This window comes from Hemiscyllium ocellatum, chromosome 7 (assembly GCF_020745735.1).
Source record: "Hemiscyllium ocellatum isolate sHemOce1 chromosome 7, sHemOce1.pat.X.cur, whole genome shotgun sequence".
NCBI classification, from domain to species: Eukaryota; Metazoa; Chordata; class Chondrichthyes; order Orectolobiformes; family Hemiscylliidae; genus Hemiscyllium; species Hemiscyllium ocellatum.
The window spans coordinates 97,559,254-97,578,777 of NC_083407.1; the positions used below are offsets into that span (position 1 = coordinate 97,559,254).

At 42.1% G+C, this 19,524-nt stretch overlaps 1 protein-coding gene across 4 annotated transcripts in view; it reads left to right on the top strand.

Annotated features, from left to right (window-relative positions):
• Positions 1-19,524, top strand: part of ube2f (ubiquitin-conjugating enzyme E2F (putative)) — a 128,164-nt gene that overhangs the window by 38,752 nt on the left and 69,888 nt on the right. For all 4 annotated transcript variants that reach the window (XM_060828066.1, XM_060828065.1, XM_060828064.1 and 1 more), the window contains one exon: positions 15,717-15,746. In XM_060828066.1, the coding sequence (XP_060684049.1) occupies positions 15,717-15,746 (30 nt within the window). The remainder of the gene's footprint in view (positions 1-15,716; positions 15,747-19,524) is intronic.

The following is a 19,524-nucleotide window of genomic DNA, read 5'->3' on the forward strand; positions in this document are numbered from 1 at the left end:
TCTATCTCACAATGCTGTAATTGTTTTAGTTTCAATTATCACTTGTTCCAAAAATTTGACATTCCAAATAATTTCTTTGGAGAAGCTCCTTTTTTGATCCCGTCTTTCTGTATTTTTAGCATGAGATTGTGGCCTTGTGTTACTGATTTCCCAAGTGGAACAAATTTGCCTTTGTTAGTTTTTGTCTTTTTTTAACTTGATGCAAATTCCCTGTCCTTATCAGTTGGAGAGTGTTCAACTGTTGTTGCTTCAGCCTTGTAATCTCTTTTAAAGTGCAGTAGCTCTGTATACTCTCATATTAAATCTTTAAAGGACAAGTGGAATAAACAAAGTGTGATAGCTTTCCAGATTCAGGCAGCATCCAATGAGCAGGAGAATTTTACTCACTGAAATCCTTGTAAAAGGAGGAAGAGAGCTTCTTCAGCTCTGATCTCCAGCATCTGCAGTCCTCACTTTCTCCTAGTTGATTTTAACCTTCTACAAGTCCTCTTGCAAGGGTGCCTTCCTTGAAGAAGCTCTCTTCCTCCCTCTACAAGGATTTCAGTGAGTAAAGGTTCTCCTGCTCCTTGGATGCTGCCTGACCTGCTGCACTTTTCCAGCAACACATTTTTCAGCTCTGATCTCCAGCATCTGCAGTCCTCCCTTTCTCCTAGCTTTCCAGATTGTCCTGTTTGTGTTGATAGTTCCAGCTCTGTATGCAGAAGTCTAGCTAATATTCTGTGTTCTGTCACATGCATTTATTAAAGCACGTTTTTAGATTTAAAGGAACAATTGATAGATAAGGAGATGGTTGGAACACAGCAGTCTTTATTCAAAGTCCCTTCTTAATCTTTGGCCTTGGCTTAGTGATAGTACAATCACTGAATTATATGGTTGTGTGTTCAAGTACAATATTAAGGCTGTCAGTTCAGTGCAGTTCTGAAGATTTAGCCCCCTCACAGTTAGTATCATCCAAATGAGTTTTGACCAGGATAAGAATAGTGAGCAGCAATAATCATATTACCAGAATTGGGAGATCATTGTTGTTGGGAAAAATGGAAGAGGTTGGGGCTTTGATAAGAAAACTGAAGAATTTGAGATGTCCTGGTAATTCTGAGTGGATTGAACTGGTTAGATGCAGAGAAAATATTTCGGCTTGTTGGAGAATGTGACACAAAGGGCCACATGTAACTTCTAATAAGTCCAGTCAGGAAATAGAGACATTTCTTTACTCCAAATGAGGAAGTCAATATCTAGGGAGAGTTGAGGAAAATCATTTTGGTACTTTGAAAGGGGAAATAAATTAGTAGATCGAGTTGGAGATGTACAGCACGGTAACACACCCTTCAGTCCAACTCATCCATGCAGACCTGATATCCCAACACAATCTAGTCCCACCTGCCAGCACCCTGCCCATATCCTTCCAAGCCCTTCCTTTTCATATAGCCATCCAGATGCCTTTTAAATTTGCAATTGTACTAGCCTTCACCACTTCCTCTGGCAGCCCATTCCACATATGCACCATCCTCTGTGAAAATTTGTCCCTTAGGTTTCTTTTATACCTTTCCCCTCTCAACCTATGCCATCCCAGGGAAAAAGACTTTGTCTACTTACCCTAACCATGCCCCTCATGATTTTATAAACCTCTGAGGTCACCCCTCAGCCTCCGACTCTCCAGGGCAAACGGGTCTATTCAACCTCTCCCTATAGCACAAATCCTCCAATCCTGGCACATCTTCACCATGGACATCCAGTCCCTATACACCTCCACCCTCCATGACCATAATTGCGCACAATATTCCAAAAGTGGCCCAACCAATGTCCTGTACAGCCATAACATGACTTCCCAACTCCTGTACTCCATACTCTGACCAATAAAGGCAAGCATATCAAACGCGGCCTTCACTATCCTATCTACCTGCCACGTTACTTTTCAATGAACTATGAACCTGCACTCTAAGGCCTCTGCTCAGCAACACTCCCTAGGACCTTACCATTAAGAGTGTAAGTCCTGCTAAGATTTGCCTTTCTAAAATGGAGCACCTCACACTTATCTAAGTTAAACTCCATCTGCCACTTCTCAGCCCATTAGCCCATCTGATCAAGATCCTGTTGTAATAGGAGGTAACCCTCTTCACTGTCCACTACACCTCCAATTTTGATGTCATCTGCAAACTTACTAACTGTACCTCTTATGCTCACATCCAAATCATTTCTATAAATGATGAAAGGTAGTGGACCTAGCACCAATCCTTGTGGCACTCCACTGGTCACAGGCCTCCAGTCTGAAAAACTACCCTCCACCACCATCCTCTGTCTTCTGCCTTTGAGCCAGTTCCGTATCCAAATGGCTAGTTCTCTCTGTTTTCCATGAGATCTAACCTTGCTAATTAGTCTCCCATGGGGAACCTTGTCAAATGCCTTACTGAAGTCCATATAGATCACATCTACTGCTCTGCCCTCATCAGTCCTTTTTGTTACTCCATCAGAAAACTCAATCAAGTTTGTGTGACATGTTTTCCCACGCACAAAACCATGTTGACTATCCCTAAAGATGAGAGAAAAGGAAAAAGAAAGATCTGTTGAGAGACTGAGTTGACTTCGATAAAATGGGAGATGACTCGTGCCAGCACTGACTAGTTGGCCAGAATGGCTGTACATTTATACATAAATTGATGAACAACAGGGAGTTCTTCTAGTGACTTTGCTGACAGTAATTCCATCATGAAAAGAGATCTGGTCATATGCCACATTTCTGTTTGTGGGGCTTTGCTGTGCATACTTTGGCTGCCTTGTTTCCAATATGGCAATGATGACAGCACTTGACATTGTCTGTGAGGCCATTTTGAAATAAACCTGAGGTAGTGAAATGTTATTTTGTTATTATTTACTTGTCTGGAGGTATGCCTCTTGTATTCACCCTAACTGACCTCCCCTCACCACACTGTCATGAGGTAGAAATGATACTTCGTGGTGCAGAGTTCCTCCCTTCAGTTCCTAGTTATATCGCTGAACAAGAATACTGAATCATGAAGATACCCTAGCTTCCTCCTGTAGATCATTATCCAGTGACCTCTGCTGAATTGAATGTAGAAGTTGAGGAAGTGTACATCTTTAAAAGTTTCCCGTTTCAGACTTGCATGGTGAGAGCCCGTGCAGCCACCCCTAGGATGGGTGAGGAGTTTAGAATCAGAAGGCAAAAGCAGTGGGAATCTTGAGACCTGAGAAAGCATTTCTCTGATCATTTGGGTTTAGAATTGTTTATGGTATTAGCACTCTTGGGAAAAAAACATTCAGCCATGAGCCAAAATAAAGAAAAACTAAGCTGCTTACGTGTCCATCTGTCACGACTCTATTTTGCATCGCTTATGGATAAGTTATGAGAAAAGGCACCACAGCTTGGCTGTGTTGGAAATACTGAATGGAATATTGTCAGTTATTTTTGTGGCCTTGCAACAATTAATTTCCAGGGATGTAGGGCAATAGAAATTTGTAACTCCAAACTCTCTGTGGAGCTGTCCTAAATTGTATTCTGTCAGAGGCACATGTGCCCTCTGTGTGCCAGAGCACAGTTTGGATTCCTGTCCATATAAAGAAATATGCAGAGATGAAAATTTTGCTACAGATTTCGCAATTACAAGTGCCTCTAAGTAATTCCCAGCTTCTTTGTTATACGCATATTGGATGCTCTTTAGGCCCAAAGTGTAAAGAATGAAGCAAAGGTAGGATTTTACTGAACTGCATTAAGCAAGTTGTAGCTCAAGGTTGCAGATTATAAAACGGTTAAATTGATTTACAAGGATGTTGACCGGGTTGGAGGATTTGAGCTACAGGGAGAGGTTGAATAGGCTAGGGATGTTTTCCCTGGAGCATCGGAGGCTGAGGTGTGACCTTATAGAGGTTTACAAAATCATGAGTGACATGGATAGGATAAATAGACAAAGTCTTTTCCCTGGGGTGGGGGATTCCAAAACTAGAGGGCTAGGTTTAGGGTGAGAGGGGAAAGATATAAAAGAGACCTAAGGGGCAATTCTGTCAAGCAGAGGGTGGTATGTGTATGGAATGAGCTGCCAGAGGAAATGGAGGAGGCTGGTACAATTGCAACATTTAAAAGACCTCTGGATGGGTATATGAATAGGAGGGGTTTGGAGGGATATGGCCAGATGCTAGCAAACGGGACTAGATTACGTTGAGATTTCTGGTCGTCATGGATGGGTTGGACCAAAGGGTCTGTTTCCGTGCTATACGTCTCTATGAGCACTAGCAGGATGGCAACCTGGAGTAACTAATGAGTGGACCAGGCTGTATCAAAGACCGAGCACGCTGGTGTTGGTGAAATGCAAACTGAAAATCACTGAGTAGATTGTGCAGAGTAAGTGTCACTTTATAACAGTGTTAAAAACCATTTTATGGAGGACGTTTGTGGCGTAATGGTAGTGTCCCCTACCTCAGGGCCAGTAGAACTGTCCCACCTGTTCCAGAGCTGTGTTATATCATGTTTAAACAGGTTGATTTTAAAATACTTTGAAAATCCATTTCATCATTTTGATGTTTGAAAATAGATGAATTCTGTGGTAATTGGCCAGAGTGGATTTGTCCTGAGTTTTTTTTTGTTGGTGGGTGAGAAAGGGCATACATGATTTATTCAAGTAGTTGCATAGATGCAGTTGAGTGTGCTGGAGCAGCTTAGCAAGGGACATATTTTATCACCAAAATTTTATCAGGGCTCTTCACATGGTAGACAGTAAGTTCATTGGTTTCTTGATATATTGTGAACTTGATCAATTGACTGAAGACTAGTTTGTTCATTCTGCTAAACTGTGTCCTGTTGAAGCTGTTTAGTATCGCTGACCCTATTTGCTATTTCTCCAAGTCTGAATTATTGGGTAAATTTTGAAATTTTAGTGCATTGCAGTATTAAAGCTATTGATATAAAGCGAAAAGAAAAGCAGTGATCCTAACACTTAATCTTGTGGGTCATTACTTTTGACCATCTCCAGTCTGAAAAATGGGTGTTTACTGAGACTTCCTTTCTCTGTGCTTTTGGGAGTGATGAGCACAAACACAAAGACAACATTGTCATGGTGATATCAGTTGCTGGAAATTCCTTTTGGCTTACGGAATCTGACGTCAGACTGTTACCTGCTTCATCATGTCACGCTGGCTGGGCGAGCACAGATGACCCTGCTGAGGCTTGAGTTCCGGGAAAGGGGAAAAGTCACCAAGTTGCACTGGCCATTTGGCCAGTTGGCGTCGCATTGTGAAGGGGGAAAGATTGCATTTCCAAGGTCGGTTTGAACTTGTCAGCACTCCATCTCCCCCCAACAACACTCAAGACTGCCTGGTCTCAACAACCACTGCTTCACTGAACATTGGAAAACTGGCTAAATAGACTATTCTTACAGTTGGAAGGTAACTACATCTGTCATTTGGCAATGACATCGTAATGCCAGGTTGTTTCTGCACCTGCATGCTCCATATTTCACCTAGAGGTTGAGTTCCAACATGTTGCAGCTTATTTTCTTCTATCCAATTTGAACATGATTCCCGTTCTGAAAATTTCAATTTTGATAATCAGCCTCTTCTATGGCTGATAATCAGCCTTTCATCTAAAGCTTTCTTAAAATCCATATACTGTAGACAATATCTACTGCTAATAACCAAGGCCCTGTTTCTGCTGTCAAGTGGATGTGAAAGATCCCATCAAATTATTCTGAAAAGACCCAAGGGAGTTATCTTCGGTATCCAGGCCAGTATTTATCCATTAATCCGTATCTTGTTTTTTTTTTTAAAAAATACAGATTATCTCCTCTTTATTACTTGACTGTTTGTGGGAGCCCTCAGTGTGAAAATTTGTATATCCCATTTTCCTTATGTTTCAAAGTATTTATCTGGTTGTTAGCAGTTTTGCCTAAGATTAGAGGCTAACATAAAATTCTCTGGAACTAAAGTGAGGAGCAATTCCTTCACAGTTCCTTCACCGGTTGTTAGAGCATGTAGTGCTTGACCACAGGAAAAGTTTGAGGTAAAGGCAATTTCATCTTCAGTGAAAAGTTGAATAAATGTTTGAAGCAGAGAAAAATAGGAGTTCATGTGGATCGTGCATGGTAGTGAAGTCAGTCTTAAAAGGCTCTGGCCATCAGCCAGCACACACATAATGGTCTGAATATTTTGTTTTAGTGCTGTTATTCTGGTTCTTGTATGTATTTTATTCATTTAATTAGTTTATTTAATGTAACGACCTGGCCAGCGGAGTGTCATTTTCCGATTCTGCGCAATAGAGATGGGAAGAAGTTTGGCTTCAGTAATTTTCTCATCAGATTTTTTTTAGAGAATTTAATTCCTGCCATTTGAAAGGCTTTGTAATGTTTTCTTGCTTCTGGTTCCTGACCTTGATCATCTCTTTTCCCTCATCTAGAAGAAAGGAAATTCAGATTTGTCCTTCCGCTCTCTTAAAACCATGCTTTGTTCAGTCAGTGCCCTGGTTTCTCTGACTGCATGACACTAGATTTGTCATCATTCTCCTATATCGACCTGGGTTTGACTCCACCCTCGGACGGCTGGAGTTTGCACATTCTGCCTGTGTCTGGGTGGGTTTCTTCTGGGTTGTTCCACTTTCCTCACACAGTACAAAGATATGCAGGTTAGATGGATTGGCCATGTTAAATTGCCCATTGTGTCCAGGGATATGTAGACTAGGTGTGTTAGCCGTGGGAAATGCAGGATCACAGGGATAGGTAGGGGTACGAATCTGAATGGGGTGTTCTTCAGAGGATCGGTGTGGACTCAGTGGGCTGCCTCCGCACTGTAGGGATCCTATGAATCTATGATAATTTGCATCCTAACAATAGTACTGATGTCTTGTGTTGCTAGCCAAGCTTTTCAAGTACAGCTACAATCATGGGCTCTACCCAACAATATGGGAAATTGCCGAAGCACGTCCCCTACACACAATGACCAAGCATCAGTAAGCTCTTGGTCATTAAAACATTGAGGGTAGTGAGTATCCAGGATGCTGTCAAGTGACACATGCACAGCAATAACCTGCTCACTATTCAGTTTGGTCCTGATCTCATTACAGACTTGATCCAAATATAGAAAAGGAGCAGAAACTCAAAGCAGAAGTGAGAAGAACTGCCCTTGACATCAAGGTAGCAGTTAATTGAGTGACTTCAAAATTGGGGAAGTGGAAGATTTTCATTGGCTGTAATCATCCCGACCTAAAATAAGAAAGTTATGAATTTTGAAGGTCAAACCTCTCTGTTCTAAGACATTTACTGCATGCGTTTCTGAGTTATGTCCCTAGCTCGGCATCTTCAAGTGCTTCAACATTAAGGGCAAAAATGGCAACGTTCACTGACGAGTGCCATTTCAGTATTAGCATTTGAATCCCTCCATGCTGGCAACCATTGACAAGAAGCTGGACTGGACCAGCCACCCACATACTGTTGCAACAAAAGCTAGTCAGAAACTGGGAATTCTACTGCAGGTAATTCAGTTACTGTCCACTATCTACAAAGCATAAGTCCGGAGTGTGATGAAATATCTCCAATTGTCCACATGAGTGCATCTCCAATAGCATTCAAGAAACTCAACACTATCCAGCCTTGATCACAATCCCAATCATTCCCTCCAGCACCAACCCACCACAGCAACAGTGTGTAGAGTACATCCAGCACACTGCAGCAACTCACCATAGCTTCTTCCACAACACCTTCCAAACCCACAACCACTGTCACCTAGAAAAATGAGGCATGTGTGGGAGCATCACCATCTTAAGTTCCCCTCAAAACCATACACCACCTTGACTTGAAGACATATTGCCATTCTTTCACTGTCACCAGATCAACATACTGGAACTCCCTTCCTAACAGTACTATGGCTGCATGTGACCTGCATTAGATGATCTGCTGTGGTATGAGAGCACAGTTTACTGCTCCCTTCTCAAGGGAAATCAGGGATAGGCAACAAATAGTGGCCTTGCACATCCCATGAAACAAAACAAAATGTTAAGACAATCAAGCTTCTAGCCCCGAATGTTTTTGATATCTTTAAAATCTGTAAAACTTTTGGATTTGTCGCACTTAAATACAAATGCCTCTGACAGTGTGATCTGAGCCATTTGAATGTAAATTTTTATTTGTTCTGGTACTGAATGCTGCAATCAACTTGGGCAGGCACAAAGTGAATTATGAAAAAACACAAATTAGGAAGATACAGTCACCAAATTGTGAATGACCTGCTCCATTAACGTGACTTACTCCCAGTCTGTGGTGATTTTGGTGCGTGATGCCCTTCAAGAGAAGCCACGGTCTGATCTCATTTCTAAAGATTCCAGCTATTAAACAAAAGCTTTGCTGTAGGTTCATTTTGCAAATGTATGTTGATATTTGATTAAATAATCCTACTGTGGAAGGGGTCTATCTGAACGTATCGGAAAACAACCATCTGAGATGAATGACGGACTGCTTACTAGGTTGTAATATCATTTATAATAAATTTAGTTTGAGATGGGAACTGAAGTCCAGCCAAATGGTATAAAATCCCTCTAGAGATGTGGTGTTTTCTATCAGACTGATGTTGAAATGGTACTGACTCACAAGATGAGGAGAATTTGCAGAACACATGTTTTGCATGATATACAGTCCTGTGGCTGGCTTCAAGGCTGTTAGATTATACTGAGCACAGTAACATTAGCAGTCTGGGAGTCAGAGAATGCTAAGAAATTTCAAATGTATTTGAAAACCAAGATTCAAAAACAAATGGTTTGCGTGTAACCTACTAAGGAACTCCGATAATTGCCGAATGTGACCTGTATGAGGGGACTTGCCAACATGAAATTTAAAGCAGATCATTAGCTACTGCCTACAGGGAGAGGAGGCGAGGTATGCGACCTTGTTACGTGTGAGGGAGTTGACGTTAGAGGCAACCATGGCGATGAAATAGAAAATGTCAACGACAGGCTGGGAGTACATGAAAATATTCTGTTTGACTAAATTATTCAACCTGAAAGCACTGCTTCCTGCTGGCTTACTGAGTGTTATGCCATCTATTTGATGAACCAACTAAGAGACCTGGGCTTTCACTGATGGAAAGTGCATGAAAGAGCTCTTGATTTTCTTTTTGCTTGAAGTTATTTTAAGCACCTATGATTAAAATTACAATCTCTTTGCTTTTTAAAATGATACATGCATCACTTGGATAACCCGCGTGATTGTCCCTGCATTTCTTTAATTGCTGAGAGTAATGTACTGACCTGCAATTGCCCTTTGTTAGAAATTCGGTGCACAAATATCTTTCAGCCAACAGGTTGTTGTGTCCAGAGTGCTGGCAATTAGAGCTGGCCAGTAACCACTGAAGTGATGTGCTCTGTGAGAGAAGTCTGATATCACTCTGCAGCTTCTTGGCTGCAGGATTTTCTGCTCATTAGCTGAAACTATCAGCATGATGTCCTGATTGTCTAATGTAAATACTAATATATCATGCTGCAATCCACTTCCACATTCTCAGTTCAGGGGGACAGAAAAAGTCTGTGTTGATTCATTAAAATTTCCAGAAAGTGTGATAGCATAACCTTTTCAGATACACTATATGAGTAATGTGAGTCATATCATTGCCAGATAACATGCTTCAACATAACAGATAACTTTGAATCTGTAGTACCCAAAGTTTCCCAGTAATAGTCTCCTGAATACCAGTTGGTGAGCAAGGAAATCCAAAGCCTTAACTCAGTTTGGGTTCATTTAGAAAATTGTCTGAAAAGAAAAGTAAATCAACCTGTCCAGCCATGTACCATAGAAATGACGGATCTGACCCATCTCCCGCACTTCCACCCTCACTTCCCCTCTTCTCTCCTGCAACAGTGATAGGATTGCCCTTGTCCCTACCTACCATCCCATCCTCATCCACAACAGAAGATCATCAGTCTCTATTTCTGCTTTCGCAAACAAGGTGTCACCATCAGACACATTTCCACCCCCCCCACCCACCCACCACCACCAGAAAAACTCCCTTCTTAGCCTTCTGCAGGGACTGTTCCCTCCAGGACACCCTGATCCATTCCTTCAATCCCAACACTACCCCCACTCCCCAAACAGCCATGTGGCAACTGTAACCGCTGAAGGTATAACATCTGCCAGTTCACCACCTCCCTCCTTAGTATCCAGTGGCCTAAACAGACCGCCAAGTGAAGAAGCACTTTACACAGTCTAGTCTACTGCATTCACTACTCACAATGTGGTCTCCTCTACATTGGGGAAACAGTGTAGACTGGGTAAATGCTTCACAGAACATTCATGTTCTGCCTGCAAAAAAACAAGAGTTTCCGGTTGTCTGCCACTTTAACACACTACCGTGTTCCCTGGCCAAAATCTGTCTTCAGCTTGCTGCAGTGCTCCTGTGAAACTCAAGTCAAGCTGGAAGAACAACACCTCATTTTCTGCTTGGGGTGACCCTGCAGCTCTCCAGACTCGAGATGGAGTTCAATAATTTTGGGCCTGAACCATCCCATGTCCTAGCCCCCAACCCCACACACCAGGCCTTGTTATCACATAGTCTGCCATTACAGATGACCTGTTGTTAGCCGCTAACAGTCTCCGTGAACTGCTATTCACCCTCCCAGCTGGATCATTATTCACTCATTTGTCTGTCCAACTTTTCTTCTCTCCCTCTTTGGACTCTATCCCCACCTATCATTTATTCTTTATCCACTCCCCCACCCTATCTTCTGCATATAAACCGACATCTTCTGAGGAATGGTCACCGGACCTGAAATGTTAACTCTGATTTCTCTTCACAGATGCTGCCAGACCTGCTAAGCTTCTGTTTTGTTCCTTTTAAATGAGTTGTGGATTTCTGTCTCAACGGCTAATCTGAACAGTAAATGTCTGACTCCACTTCTCACTCTCTGGGTGAAAAGGATTTTTCTCCTGTCCCTTCTAATTTTTCTACTAATCATCTTAAATCCATACTCCCAGTGATTTACCTGTTTCCTTGAGCGTAGGGATCTTCCTTGTCCATACTGTTGAAGCCCTGCATTACTTTGTGCACTTTAATTTAAGGCACTAGCTTATCCAATCTTTCCTCATAATTGTAATTTCTGAGCTCTTACAACGTTCTTATAAATCAGTGCCTTTTTCTTTAACAATGTGACTGGAACCTATGCAACAATCCAGCTGTGGCCTAGCTAGTGTCTTATACAGTTCCACATTACAACTGTTTCTATACTCAATACCTTGCCAAATAAAGGAAAGCCTTCTGAATATATTCTTTGCCACATTATCTATCTGTCCTCCCACCTCAGGGACCTCTGGATATGCCTTCCAAGGTCTTTCAATTCCTTTAGCCTTCTGAATACCCTCCTGTTTATTTCCTGGCTTGATTTACCTCCCCAAATGTGCAACTTTGCATTTCAATTTGCCACTTTGTTGTCTACTCAACTAAACCATTGACATCATCCTGCAGTTAATAGCCAGCCTCTTCATATCAGCTAAATAGCCAATTTCTGTGTCACCCTCAAATTTCCCAATCATTCTTCCCACATTTTAAGTCTAAATCACTAATCTATACCACAAACAGCAAGGGATCCACCAGCTGCACCATTGCTATCAATTTATTGATTCAAGTTCTACAATGGATAATTGCTCCTCTTTTATTCAACTCCAGAATAAAAGAGATCATCTGAAATGAATTCAAAATAAACTATTTATTAGGACTTATTCTTAAAGCAAATAGCAAACACTGATTACCACCTCAGCTACACAAATTTACGCACTCACATGCTCACATACACTCACACTACAAAACATTGAGTTTATGTGAAGTCGATCCTTAAAATAAGAAGCAAAAGCGAAACAACCACCCACGTGGGCTATAGATTCTTGAATCAGACCATAAGACATAGGAGTGGAAGTAAGGCCATTTGGCCCATCGAGTCCACTCTGCCATTCAATCATGGCTGATGGGCATTTCAACTCCACTTACCAGCGTTCTCCCCATAGCCCTTAATTGCTCGAGACAACAAGAATCTATCAATCTCTGCCTTGAAGACTTTATCGTCCCGGCCTCCACTGCACCCTGTGGCAATGAATTCCACAGGCCCATCACTGTCTGGCTGAAGAAGTGTCTCCGCATTTCTGTTCTGAATTGACCCCCTCTAATTCTAAGGCTGTGTCCACGGGTCCTAGTGTCCTCGCCTAATGGAAACAATTTCCTAGCGCCCACCCTTTCCAAGCCATGTATTATCTTGTACGTCTCTATTAAGTCTCCCCTTAATCTTCTAAACTCCAATGAATACAATCCCAGGATCCTCAGCCGTTCCTCATATGTTAGACCTACCATTCCAGGGATCATCCGTGTGAATCTCCGCTGGACACGTTCCAGTGCCAGTATGTCCTTCCTGAGGTGTGGGGACCAAAACTGGACACAGTACTCCAAATGGGGCCTAACCAGAGCTTTATAAAGTCTCAGTAGCACATCGCTGCTTTTATATTCCAACCCTCTTGAGATAAATGACAACATTGCATTCGCTTTCTTAATCACGGACTCAACCTGCATGTTTACCTTTAGAGAATCCTCAACTAGCACTCCCAGATCCCTTTGTACTTTGGCTTTACGAATTTTCTCACCATTTAGAAAGTAGTCTATGCTTGTAATCTTTTTTCCAAAGTGCAAGACCTCGCATTTGCTCACGTTGAATTCCATCAGCCATTTCCTGGACCACTCTCCCAAACTGTCGAGATCCTTCTGTAGCCTCCCCACTTCCTCAGTACTACCTGCCTGTCCACCTAACTTCGTATCATCTGCAAACTTTGCTAGAATGCCTCCAGTCCCTTCATCCAGATCATTAATATATAATGCGAACAGCTGTGGCCCCAACACTGAACCTTGCGGGACACTGCTTGTCACCGGCTGCCATTCCGAAAAAGAACCTTTTATCCCAACTCTCTGCCTTCTGTCAGACAGCCAATCCTCAATCCATCCCAGTAGCTCACCTTGAACACCATGGGCCCTCACCTTGCTCAGCAGCCTCCCGTGTGGCACCTTATCAAAGGCCTTTTGAAAGTCTAGATAGACCACATCCACTGGGTTTCCCTGGCCTAGACTGTGATAACTTCTAATGTCCTCTGGATTTCCTGTAAACAGAACCAAATTGCTGACAGCCATAGAGCGATGGTTAATGTCCACTTGTGAAAGCAGTCAACTTGGATTCTAGCCTTTGGGAATCGGTCACAGTCCTCTTCCAGTTTCACAAGTAGTGCGGGATATCTTGAAATGCATAAAGGTGGATGAATCCCAGGACCTGATTAGCTTACCCCAGAGTTCTAGGGTACACCTGGAGAAGTGATTGCTGGGCCTCTTTGTATAATCACAGGTGAGGTGCTGGAAGACTGGAGGTTGGCTAACATGGTGCCTCTGTTTGTTTAAGAAGGGTGGTAAGGACAAGCCAGGGAACTATATATCAGTGAGTCTGATGTACCTGGTGGGCAAGTTGTTGGAGGGAATCCTGAGGGACAGGATGTACATGTATTTGGAAAGGCAAGGACTGATTAGGGATAGTCAACATGGCTTTGTGCGTGGGAAATCATGTCTCACAAACTTGATTGAGTTTTTGAAGAAGTAACAAAGAGGATTGATGAGGGCACAGCAGTAGATTTGATCTATATGGACTTCAGTAAGGCGTTCAACGAGGTTCCCCATGGGAGATTGATTAGCAAGGTAAGATCTCACGGAATATAGGGAGAACTAGCTATTTGGATACAGAACTGGCTCAAAGGTAGATGACAGAGGGTGGTGGTGGAGGGTAGTTTTTCAGACTGGAGGTCTGTGACCAGTGGAGTTCCACAAGGATTGGTGCTGGGCCCTCTACTTTTTGTTATTTACATAAATAATTTGAATGCGAGCATAAGAGGTACGGTTAGTAAGTTTGCAGATGACCCCAAAATTGGAGGTGTAGTGGACAGCGAAGAGGGTTAGCTCCGATTGCAACAGGAGCTTGACCAGATGGGCCAATGGGGTGAGAAGTGGCAGATGGAGTTTAATTCAGATAAATGCGAGGTGCTGCATATTGGGATAGCAAATCTTGGCAGGACATATCCACTTAATGGTAAGATCCTAGAGAGTGTTGCTGAACAAAGAGACCTTGGAGTGCAGGTTCATAGCTTCTTGAAAGTGGAGTTGCAGTAGATAGGATAGTGAAAAAGGCATTGGTATGCTTTCCTTTATTGGTCAGAGTATTGAGTACAGGAGTTGGGAGGTCATGTTGCAGCTGTACAGGACGTTGGTTAGGCCACTGTTGGAATATTGCGTGTGATTCTGGTCTCCTTTCTATCGGAAAGATGTTGTGAAACTGGAAAGGGTTCAGAAAAGATTTACAAGGATGTTGCCAGGGTTGGAGGATTTGAGCTACAGGGAGAGGCTGAACAGGCTAGGGATGTTTTTCCCTGGAGCATCGGAGGCTGAGGTGTGACGTTATAGAAGTTTACAAAATCATGAGTGGCATGGATAGGATAAATAGACAAAGTATTTTCCCTGGGGTGGGGAGTCCAGAACTAGAGGGCATGGGTTTAGGGTGAGAGGAGAAAGATATAAAAGAGACCTAAGAGGCAACCTTTTCCACAGAGGGTGGTACGTGTATGGAATGAGTTGCCAGAGGAAGTGGTGGAGGCTGGTACAATTGCAACATTTAAAAGGCATTTGGATGGGTACATAAATAGGATGAGTTTGGAGGGATATGGGCTGGGTGCTGGCAGGTGGGACTAGATTGGGTTGGGATATCTGGTCGGCATGAAGGGTCTGTTTCCATGCTGTACATCTGTGACTCTATGACTGTAGTGGTTTGAAACTCTTAACACTTTTCAAGGAACCTTGACTTGAGAAAATACTTTCAGAAGAGACTCCCACAGCTTCTGGGGTGTCTTTTTTTTTAAATTGATGACTGGGTCACTGTTGGCTTCATTTCTTAGAATTGCATGATTAAAAACATTTTTCAACCCAGAGACTGTCCAAATATTTCAAAATCTTCCGGTTTTTTCCTCACTTCTGAATCTGTTCAACACTTCTGATGGAGTTAACTGAGACTTTTGTGCACTGACCACCAGAATGAGGTTTTAACCCACAACAGAGGTGGTTGTCCATTGTGTCTGACACTTAATTGGTCCTTAGTTGTGAGAGTTCGATTGGAAAGTAACTAGAGTAACCGGTGTGTCTAGAAGGGAGTTGGATCTCCCAGTTAAACATGAACACGTTAAACATGTCTAATGACAAATTCTTAAGAATCCATGATGCAAAATGAAATAATGAGCATTTAACAATATATGAAATTCACAAATAGAGACCTGCACATTTTTATTAAAGAAAAGTCAGATAGATAAGTGGAGTTAAACTCTCCAACATAAATGGATTTTCATAAAGTGTTTTGAGCAGTATCAAACTTCAAGAATAACACCACAGATTATATTGTGAAAGAAAATGCAGCAGCATGGTTGAAAGAAAACAATGGGATAAATGAGTGTTGGGGAAAACAGCCTACTCTATGCTCTCATCCTCCAGTGACCCTGTGACGGGTCACTGGTGCTCATTCCGGACCAGAGTGAGGACAGGGCAGAGCTTGTATCTGAATGACTTAAATTGATTGGTAAATGGTGCATGTGTCTTACTGTTATTTGTGCTGCTAATTTTTTATATGGAGACATTTAATATCAACTGGACATTAACCCTGTGTCTCTGTCTTTCACCAGAGGTTGCAGAACTTGAAGCAAACCTTCCCAGTAAGTAAAACGTTTATTTCTTATGACACTTACCTTAAAGTGATGTTAAGATATTTGCTGCATTGTATAAACAGAATACAAGCAATATCGTAGTGAGCCCTTTAACAGCTAATTTGCTTTTGTTTAGAAAATGCTTCAGTGTTTGATTTTTGGGCTATTTTGTGCTGGTGATTACTTTTGGAGCTAGGTTTTCTTGGTTGCAAATTTGGGGCTGGATTCAGTTTGGGCTGGTTTTCCTAATGGTGTGCTTTGGGGACAGATTAGAGTCTGGGTTTACCAGGAGGTCAGATGGGGGCACTGGGTTTGCTGGGGTGAAGGGGAGCCAGGTCAGGTGTTGGGTTTCTGGAGTAGGGGCAGGCCTGGGTGAGGAGAAGGAAAAGCAGGGAATTTAACAGTGGCAGGGTTTCCTACTCACTAGCCAAAGAAACTACATCTACGCTGAAGCTGGTTAATGCTCTGAGGATTTCTGTTCCTTGCCCAGGTGGAGATTCCACCTCTGACCACTGCTTGGACAACAGGCAATGTGCAGTTTCAAAGTTGCAGAACCCCAGGTGGAGATACGTGTGGAACATCTCATGGGAATTGGAGGGGACTCCCTATTCATGATGCTAACTCACCTGCACGCTTCCCCATCATCATGACCACTCCCTTAAACATTGACTGGGGTTGTGTTGGCAAAGTCAGGTGGAGAGAGAGCACTCAAGGAGACCGAGGGCAAAATTAGCATTTGGGGAAGGTTTTGGGGGCACACCCAGGTTTTGAAAGCAGCTAGTAAAGGAGACCTTTACATTACTTTTTGTCCAAGCTCTGTGCAAGGTGACCTGTTTGGCTTCCTTGTGCCAAACATTCACCATGCCTTAACTGCTTCTGAACACCGCTTGGTAACTGAGAAATTAAAGCTAGGTGGAAAACTGCCAAGTGCCCAACAATTTCCTGTAAGGGCCTCAACATCGGGTGTAAAATTGTGATGGGTTGGCATTGTGTGAAAAGGCCACCTGAGGTCTTTTACAATGCCCCTACCAGCCTGCAAACTGCTGGTAGAGGGACCTTAAAAATCCTACGCAAGGTGGTTGTTAGCAAAGGCAAACAAGTGTGTTATTTGAAGAAAGGATTGGTAATGACAGTTTTTTTTTCAGTGTCCTCTTGGCATGATTTCAAAAAGAGATAATTTGTCAGTAGGTTAATGGGAATGGAGTTGATGAGCGGGCAATGAATCTCATAGATAAATAAGATCAAAAAGGGCATGGAGAGGATGGGTATAAGAAAGGAACTGGAGAAATATGTAGGTTCATGTTAGTGCTGGCAGGGGTATCCTTTTGAAAGATTTGACATGGTAGACAAGGTGCTGGAGAAACAGTGAAAATAGCTAATGAGATGTTCTCTATCTTTTTTGTGATAATGAGGTTAAGCTCTTCAAATTTATAATTGGAGGTGAAGGGGTAGAGGACAAGGGGGGAGATGGTCAGTGGAGAAAAGAAGCTCAAGGGTCTTCCTTTACTCTCTCCAGGGTGGTTCCCAGAGTAATGAGCCCTTGTTACTGATAAAGCTTTGGTGCTTTATGTGATAATGTCACTAAACCATTCTTCAGAGATGAAGTCTGTGTACCTTGATTTTGAGGGAACAGGGGAGATGGGTGCACACTAGTGGAAATGTCCCCAGTTGTAGGGAGGACTGATTTTATGAAGGACAAAGGCATCACTGGATCAAGATGGGAGAAGCACATTGAAAGCTGCAGAGTATGGTTATAAATGAAGGGGCCAAAGACTATTATGACTGGAAGCTTGAAAGTGCAACTGTAATTGACTTAAAGAAAACATTTCTGAGTTAGAGACAGAACAAAGTTTGAGGTTATAAAGGAGTGAGAGTCAGGAAAGATATAATGAAATGATCAAAGATTGTTTCATATGTGACTGACACCATGGCAAGAATGAGGGCTCATGAGTTGACAGGCCTGAGAAGAGTAAATATGTGTAGGAGTCTTGTGAAGCTGGTTATCTGCTTTAACCTGCAGAACTCTGACAGATTTGTTATATTTTCATACCATAAATTACGTGCATGCATTTTTGAGGTGGAATATTTCGATTTGACTAGTTTCTGCCATCTTTTGCCATCTGGAATCATAGGTGTGACCATTTTGTTTGAGGCAATAAGTGGGGCTTGTCATGTATTCTTCAAGCGTACAAAGAAGTAATCTGAATTTGATTAAATGGAAATAGTCCATGCAATGTGCATGTGTTTGATCAAACAAAGCTTCAAAATTCCTGAGATCAGGACTACCCTGCATCACGAAATGACTTGCTGAGCCCATGGATTTCCTGTGAAGTTCGCACTAATTTCCGCATGAGCTTTCCTACATTATTAACATCTGATTGCAGTTGAAAATAATTAGCTGCTGTCATCCTTGGTGTCTTGCGTCATTCGAACAGATGGAAACAATTAGTTGCTTTCACAAACCACCCTCAACAAATATACTTTTAGACTTTGTCTTCATCGGCATGTACTTGGAATTATTCACAGTATCACATATTTAAACCCCTTATAGCACCAAATTGTACCTTTCCTTCTAAAAGTTTTGACCAGTGAATATATAATATAGTAATGCTCAATATAGTAATGGCAGCAAGCCAGAAGTTGTTTTATATTGTTTCACTGGATGTGGGCATTACTGGCTAGCCCTGCAATTGCCAATCCCGAAGAATGGCAATTAATATTTCCAAATGCATGGAAACAGACCCTTTGGTGCAATTTGCCCATGCCAACCAGGTATCCTAAATTGAACTACTCCCATTTGCCTGCATTTGGCCCATATCCCTCCTAAACTTTTCCTATGCACATACCTATCCAAATGTCTTCTAAATGTTGTAGTTGTATCTGCCTCAACCATTTCCTCTGGCAACTCATTCCAACTCTGACTGTATAACATGGTGTGTGAATGAAGGGTAAGAGGGTGATGCTTCCACACACTTGTCCTTGTCTTTCTGGATGGTAGGTGTTGCAGATTTTGAAATGTCAAAGGTGCCTTAGTGAGTTGCTGCAGTTCATCTTACAGACTGATGTCAACACAATATTTGCCTTTTTAATTGCTTTCTGTATCTGCATGTTAACTTCCATTGACTTAAAAGCAGGAACATCGAGGTCCCTCTTGGACATCTCCACTTCCCAGTCTCTTACCACTTGCGAGATACTCTGCTTTCTGGTTTTTTTTCTAAAATTAAAACCTCAAATTTCTTATTGTACGTCATCTGCCAATATTTTGTCCACTCACTTAGCTCTCCAAAAGATGCTCTTGAAGTGATCAACAATTCATCCACCATCTAAACAGCTACCTCTTTCATGGTGGGAAAGGATTTATGTATTTTAAATCCCACTAATTTATCTCTTTTCTTAATGTTATTCTCTAATCCCTAAACTATCCATTATTTCTGGATGAATTTTTGTAGGTTCCTGAGAAAACAGATATTAAATATTCATTTCATTTATTTTCTATTTCCTTATTCTTCTTCTCAAATTCTCAGTGAGCAGGTTATTGTAGAATTGTGCTTTCATCTGCTTGATAGCACTGTCAGTGGCAACCTCCATTACTTTGCTGATTGAAAGTCAACTGATGAGGTAATTGGTTGATTTGGATTTGCTCTGTATTTAGTGGATATGATTAACCTGGGTAATTTTTACACATTACTGAGTATATGCCAGTGTTGTAGCTGTACTGAAACAGCTTGGCTAGTGACGCAGCTAATTCTGGAGCTCAAGTGTTCAGTACTACCACCAGAATGTTGTC